The sequence below is a fragment of the Atta colombica genome, unplaced genomic scaffold (genome assembly GCF_001594045.1).
Source record: "Atta colombica isolate Treedump-2 unplaced genomic scaffold, Acol1.0 scaffold38, whole genome shotgun sequence".
In the NCBI taxonomy this organism is placed as follows: Eukaryota; Metazoa; Arthropoda; class Insecta; order Hymenoptera; family Formicidae; genus Atta; species Atta colombica.
This window is the reverse complement of record NW_017259490.1, coordinates 4,215,601-4,223,645: the sequence shown is the minus strand read 5'-3', so window position 1 is coordinate 4,223,645 and position 8,045 is coordinate 4,215,601. Positions and strand designations below refer to the sequence as shown.

General features: G+C 39.1%; 1 protein-coding gene across 3 annotated transcripts in view; it reads right to left on the bottom strand.

Annotated features, from left to right (window-relative positions):
• LOC108690904 (tetraspanin-5) overlaps positions 1-8,045 on the bottom strand; it is a 108,379-nt gene that overhangs the window by 3,052 nt on the left and 97,282 nt on the right. For 2 of the 3 annotated variants that reach the window (XM_018198443.1, XM_018198444.1), the window contains exons 6-8: positions 5,561-5,689; positions 5,396-5,446; positions 3,705-3,815 (exon numbers count right to left, since the gene is read on the bottom strand). In XM_018198443.1, the coding sequence (XP_018053932.1) occupies positions 3,705-3,815; positions 5,396-5,446; positions 5,561-5,689 (291 nt within the window). The remainder of the gene's footprint in view (positions 1-3,704; positions 3,816-5,395; positions 5,447-5,560; positions 5,690-8,045) is intronic. The other variant, XM_018198445.1, reaches the window with a different exon arrangement.

Sequence of the window (8,045 nt, the reverse complement as noted above, 5' to 3'; positions counted from 1 at the left end):
ATATATATATATAAAATATATACATATACATCGGTGAGCGGAAGGCGGAAAGGGAAAGCATGCAGGGGGCATTTACGGGGTCGGGATGGGCGGAGAGAAAGAGCCTAAGTAACAAGCCCATTCTGTTACGCCGTGCCTCTCGCGTTTACTCTCAAGGAACCGAGGAGTAACTACGCAAGGCTTTCAAGCTGCTACTTCATTTACACCTTCTATCCCTCTTCGCTACCCAACTTTTCCTCAATATCGTTCTTCCCCCCTTCTCCGTCTTCTCCTTGATATACAGCGAGCGATATTGTGCGACTCTCTCATTAGCGGAGCGTTAGATGCCCTAATTACTTAAGAGTTTTCGTCACGTTCCCTATCGAAAGATTCGTGGGCGCGGAAACTGCTAATTTATTCTGGCTCTTCAACGTCGCGCGCGCGTGTCAAAGCGGCCGACGATGTGCGCGATGACATCGGTGAGATTGGGAAAGACCGAAGGCGGAAAATAGACGACGAGGATCTGGTGTGTACCCAACGTGACTTTGGTTAAGCGCAGTTAATTGAGGCTCTGACAGGGTGTAAGCTACGAGTGGCGAAAATTTTTCAGCGCCGGGCGAGAGAAGATTAATTTGACGGTAGAAAAAGCCTTTCAAGCCAACGTGCCACTCGTTTCTCTCTATTCATCTCCATTGTTCGTTCAACTACTTGCCAACATTTCTCACTTCATGACGAGATCCTTTCCCGGACGTTTTTCGGGTGCCGCGCGGAACAGCACAGCGATGGCAGCCTCCCTATTTTAGCGTACTATAATCTGCTGTATTAGCATAGATAACATCGCAATTCTGGCACGGTACAATCGCGCGCGCTAGCGTATAGATAAGCGCGCGATTATAGCGTAGCATAATCCCAGGTTCTAGCATAGTAATATAATCCCGTGATTTTAACGTAATATGATTCTGTGCCTCGGCCAGTCGGCCGGCCTCGTATGTAATTCTACCGTATAATTGCTCGAGCGATGTTACTTTATGGCCCGATATACTTTATGATAATCTTTCTCAATCAGTATGTAAAAAAAATCAACGTAAATCTGAGATATTCTGATACGTGAAAAATTACCAGATGCAATTTTACATGCAATTGCAAATGCAATTTTACATGCATTTTCTGATCGCGCAATACGACATTTTTTCCAAATCGATTTACCACCCCATTGAATCGTTAATTTCGTAGCTGCGTATTGACAAACCAACGGTTAAGTTAATCGCATTTTAATAGCAAATTTAATTATGAATTTCTCGATAATTTTCGATTAAACGTGTCAATTAATGTAACATTAATGTATGCCAGTTTACCAGCCGATATGTCAATATGCAATCTTGTTACGATGTAATTGGATGCGAACATCGTCGAAATAACAATAAAACTCGTCGGCCGCGAAATTGAAATTTGAATAATTAGCATGGAATTAATATAGTCGTTCTGTGAGAGAGAGAGAGAGGGGGGGGGAGAGAAAGAGAAAGAGAGAGAGAGAGAGACACTCATGTTTATGACGCATAAACTGGTTCTTCGGATGTTTGTTGCGCATCGGAGTGAGGTAATATAATTCTAGCCAAGATTATGCAGTGGGTTAAGTTAATTTACCATACTGATTATAAGACAAAGAAAAACTTATATTATTGCATCGCGTGCCAGCTTCGTATAAACATTTTTATAGAATAGTTGTTGCAAACGATGCACGCGCTTATGACTTACGCTCCTATCTTCATTAAGGTATATAAATATAATATGCTTAACAGTACAGAAAGTAGCGTTTTCGAAAGAGAAAAAAAAAATAAAAAAACGAGACGGTTATCATTCGAAATCATGTGACATTTTTTGGAGAATTAACAATAATTAAATAAAATTTCAACAAGCAATCGTAATACTTGCGTAAAAAGAATATGTGCGTAAAATATAATATGAAAACTAAAATAGATGAGATTTCCATACATTTTCCATTATATTTTACGCATATTGATACTCTTATACGCAAATATTATCTCTTGAAACTTTACCTATGAAGAATCATTATCATAAATGTTGACCACAAGTTTGGCAGATATTTGAAGTGGCTACTCGGCATACTCGGTTTTTGCAAAATCAAATCTGCACAAGTACATATATTTCAGTAGAGATGCTTGGTGTACATTGTATACGCGCAACTGAATACTGTAATACGAACCGTGTGTTGTCATGCGGAACACAAAATTCCTTCGGATAGTTATGCTTCAATGGCTATACCATACCGTGAGTTTTGTACCATACGCGTAACGTTTTTGTTTAGAAGCGGGATATACGTAGTACTTACCGTATCGATTCTCCCTCAGCTGTCGCATATTGATACAAAATGTATCGGAAACACGATGTACACGTCATTCCTGATACTTACTTGCTATCTGACCCATATAACGGAGAGATATGCTTAAGCGAATATATAACAATGGTATTTTTAAATTTGATAATGCAACGAACGTACGCTACCGAACAAAACGTATCAAGCAGAAATTGAAACGATATATATGAAATATATGAAATATACAGATTGTCGTGAAACATTACCGTGACGTAAACACGAATCACCGAATGTCCTTTTCATTGCAGTGATTCTTTTCATAAATCATTCGACTCGAAATTAAATTGTCACGATGAATAATTTCAAACTCTTCGGTTAAAAAAGGGCATTCGGCGATGATTTTTGAGACTTGTGCAGAATTTTGTTACGTCTACACATCTAACATACATGCGATCATGTTCGCAAAACAGCGAATCTTTATTGAAGTAACCGAGAAGCTGGGAAATTGTAACTTTCTTGCGCGTAATGCCAGTCGCGTCAAGACATATCGCGCGGAAAGCATCGCGCTTAATGGAATTAAAGCTTAAACGGTAAACCGCTTTGCATCGTACTCGGTCGATCGCTCCGTCTGCCTGGTTCTTGCCCAAGTTTACTTTTTCCGGTCTTTGCACCGTATGTCGGTGTAAAAATGGATCGATCGGCGCGTCTAGAATATTCATCACACACGTAGGTACGCCTTTAGAAAGGTAAGTAAGGCAAACGCCATTGAGGTATAATAGCGTGCGTTACGTATTAGACGATGGAAATACATGCTCGCGCGGATGTCACGCCGAGTGCAACGAACGATAGTCCGTGTACTTTCCTTTCCCTTCCGTGACGGCGGTCGCGCTATCAATCTCCGTGCTCGCGAACGTTATATTGGTATGGTATTTCTTCTGCCGCGAAATTCATGCGCGCGGTGGTTCCTCTGAAAATCCGCGTTGCCTCATATTTCTCGCGAGATTCTTCGTCGCCGTGCAATTCCGCCCGAATAAAATAGGAACACTCGCGGAAATAGAAATATCACTCGAGGATTGCTGTTTACGTAGACAACTGTATCTGGAAAAATATGATAGGAAATCTGGAAAAATATATATTATACCATATTTTATACCATAGTATCTAAACGTCCTATCTACCATTTTAAGATTTTTTTTTTAATAATAATATTCTAGCTCGATTTTTTTTTATAAACTTGTTTACGTAAAAGCAGCATATATTTTGATTTCCGAGTTATTTTAAGTAGAATATTTTGCGGAAAAAAGTGATCGATGTATTATTAATAAGTTGATCAACGAAGAAAGTTGAGACTTCCCAGCTTAACGGATGAGAATTTTCAGGATAAAAGTACCTGTAGAACCATGGTGCTGACCACGGTACCAGCGACGGGTACGAGGTTCAATTCTAGCCACTCCTCACCCGCTCTTAGGCAACCCCGCTCGAATATACTCCTCTCTCCCGTCTGCGTTGGCCCGAAGGGATAAATAGAAATAATTTAAAAAGCAACACACAAGGGTACTTGCTCGAGCTCAGAGACTCGAAATTACGCCACTGGTTGTGGCTGCTGTTCACCGATAACGCAAAAATAAACACTCGGTACTACACTTCGTTCCCTCCCTTGACGACAACAAGAGCGTACTCTGTGGGCGTGAATGAGAAAACGACAATGGCGTTTTCTTCTTAATCGCGACCCATAACGAACGTATAAATATATTTTTATGCCACGAGAACCCACAAAGCACACCCCAGGGGAGAGAAAAACTTAAGAGGGTTTATCGACTGACGCGCGGGCATAACTTAGTCTAAATCACAGGAGGAAAGTAAGAGAAATATAGTAAGGTATTCGTGATGCTCGTCGTTGCGTGAAGTGTGGGGTGTAACGATTGAAAGACTGGATATATTCACGTATACACGGAACGTCGATTCTCTTTCTCGTAGCAGATTTTTATGGAATACGCAGTGATTCGACTGCGTTTGGAGTTTTTATTTTTATTTTTATTTGCAAACTAAAACTGATCGAATATGATAATCGTTTCGAATTTAATTGTTATTAATTTACATACGACACGTACGATACCGCGTACCCGTGATGGCCGTGATATACATAGATAATATCGGTGACATTTAATACACTGGCTCGGAAAAAAGTGCTTTATCATTATTTATTTACTCGCATTTTATCAGCCCGTAACGCATCGCGGCGCATTTAATGGTTCTCTGACAAAAAAATATAATTAAGCGACGAGGCGAGGGCTTCTCTCGATGAAAGCGTAATTAGCGAAGGGGCGGGCTTAGTGCCATTACATCGGGAATGATATACCTACTCTTAAAATAAAGCCTCCACAGAAGTTCTTATCCCTCTGCCCTCAACCTATCTTCCCTTTTCTCTCCTCGTCCTCTGGACTCGACCATTTTCTCTCTAATTAAGTTCCACAGTTTCTTGACCCGGATCGTTTTTGCCCGCGCTTGTAGACATTGTGTAATCGTGCGCGCGCGACCCGCGCAAAACTACCCCGGAGAACTACTTCGCTATCTCGAATCTGGCCTCGCGCGATAGAGCGCGATTCCAAAGACAAATTATTCGGCCCCTCTGAGACACGTTCCACTTGGTTTACCGTACTTTCGTAACGGTAGTACAAAATGACGCAAGTTTCGAATCGGAAACAAGGCGAAACTAGAAATGGTCGGGATGCCACTATTACTCGTAATATGTGAGTGTATAGAGTATATAAGTTAACAATAGTTCTTGAAAAATAAAGGAATTTATTAGATATAATTATGATAAAAGGACTTTGAGACAGGATGAATTTAAAGACCAATACAAAGAACGGGGAACATAAAGTAAGAAGGGACAAAAATATATTTGATCGAAAATAAGGAAAACTATTGTTTTCGCATCTTACTTAATTCACGATCATTAACTTTTTAAATCGGGCTTTTTACGATAAACTAAAATTATTTATCATATGACAAAAAAATAAGTATTTTAATTAAGAAATGTTTTTATTGATATTAACGATAGAATAAAGATGCTATACTTACGTAACTGGGCTTTCTTACATCATAACCGCATTGTTTATTTTTAATGATTTCCTGAAACAAATAAGAAGATGATTTTACTTTCAACAATAGAATTAGTATCCGATGGAAAATGATTCTGCAATGCGGTAGCAACGCGAATACTATAATCAGTATGGAGAGAATTACATTAGGTTTTCGCTTGCAACAGCTAAAAGGCACGCCGCACGCTTCCCTCGAGCCTATATCACTCGACGAACAATTAAAATAATTGTTGCGGTCCCAATCCTTCGGGCCTTCGATGCCGCAACATTGCAACTGAAAAATAAAATGACAAATTTTATAATATTACGACATGCATTTATATACATATATATTAACAAAACCGTTATATTTTTAATCTCTTATGGTTATATGCTATACAGATTTTACGATCCACACATCTCTATAGGATTTCATCGTTTTCTATGTGATAGTTGGGCAGGAAACTCGCCGCAATTTTCGTTCGCAGACGAGAATATTATCCGTGCGAGACCGCGAAGTCAGGGAATCGCATTCAAAATATTCTCTAAGGTTCGGAATATTTTGCATCATTGGCGGCGATATGATCAATCGCAGTCGAATTTATGATGAATATCACGAGCGAGTATGAATTTCAAACGCCATCATAAATAATTCCGATGGCGCTGGATATTCAGCCGGAGCAATATTAAATACGCGATTTAAAGGATCAATTCGATAAGAAAGGAAGAAAGCATCGTCCGATCCGGAGACACTGGGATAATAAACGTAAGAGAAAAAAAGATCTCGCTGTAAGGAGTCGGGTATTAAGGCAAGGAAAAAGACCGTGGAATGACGTGAGTTGGATTCAGTTGGCAAGGAGGCTTGGTCGCGATCGAAATCCCCGACCTTCATTAAACCCCAATATCTGTCTTCTATACGAGTCTGAAACTTTTATTCTTCTTTCTCGATTATGTATGTGTCCTCATTGATGGGTTCAGTAATTTTTTTTCACGCTAATTCGGCTATTAAATGTAAGAATCAGTAAAGAGATGAATTTTTTATAAAGAATGATAAATTTTTCTTTAAACGTGATATTAATTCCATATATAATCGTGTAATAGCGTTTGCATCGATTGTCTGCAATAATTAATCCATCGATCTTGCAAATGCCAATTCGTTTGGGAAAATCTCTTGCCAATAATAAGTGTAACATATGTTACACAGTTAATATTATGCTATATGTGTTTGATTAATCAGCCAGCGAGCGAACATACACGTATCTGATTCTATCGTATAATTAATTAACCATGGGAATATTCATATTTCTCGGTGCGACAGTCGCCGCGAGATGGGGGATATTTCACGTTTAATTAAACAGCATAAAAATGAATTACCCAACGCGAAGTGTATTAGATTCTTGCATAGGGTTAAAAATAGAAAATCGATAGGGAGAATATCACGAATTCAATTATTAATAACGGAGTTGCATGTGAGAGTGCCTCATTTGTCGTTTCGCACGTGCTTCCTATGAATTCAATTAATTAGATTCTCTTTATCATGATATAAGAAGAAGTGGTTATCACGCAAAGCCGATATCGAGGGAAACGGAGAAAGGGAAAGCGGTGTTGAGCATTGAAAGATAATATCAAGCCTGGATTCCAGGCAACTACGTAATTTAACTGATTTGTTTTCAGCGTACTCATTTTGTTTTATTTAAATTATTCGTGCGGTAACGTTTCAATTTGTTTCAATCAAATATTCATAATACGAAACGCTGGCGCGCGGAATATTCATACGAGATGCGAATGCGAGTTGAGTATTGAGATACGAGATACGAGTTTCCGATTGTAGCTGGATTTAATTATTATTCGCTCGACGGCTGTACAGGTTGCATCAAGAGAGATCAACAACAAGCGTGATTCGCCATCGATTTCTCTTCGGTTGAGAATTTCACCGTACGCTTAAACTGATAGACCTAGAACATATAACGATGAAATACAATCGAAATTCAGGCGAATGTAATAGAATCTTCGTATTATATATTTCAGTTTGTTATCGTCATTATACGATTTCTGAATGGTAACGAGAAAGTTAATTTAGATTTTTTTTATCAATATTGAAGAATAGTAGTGTAGAGCGGTATTGTAGAATGAAATATTTGTTATGAAAAAATCAATTCAAAGTTCTTTGGAGGATAGAATTTCTCTCCTTTGCCGACGTACGCATCTCTCTTGGTACATCCTGTATATCGATTGCATCGGATCAAATCGGCCAAGTTGAGCCAATTGATAAGTGGGATGGCGACGGTAAATACGATCCGTGCCACCACACGAAGTCGAAGTACTGAGCATTTCATTAACCGCCTATAAATGGTACCGAGTGAATCTCGACGGGATCAGACAATGCGGTATATGGCAACTCGATAGTGCCTCGGTTTCCCTAGGGCTGATAGGATTGCCGGAATTGCGCGCCGACATACCGGGCGTTTCTATTGAAATCTCGTAAACCACAATTGGTTGACCGACCATCGATTAACGAATTCGATGATACCGCGCTGAAATTGACAGTCATATCTTTAGATAAGACGGAATCACCTTATTCCTCTAAAATATGATTGCATCCGAAGTGAACCATGATATTGTATATATATATATATATATATATATATATA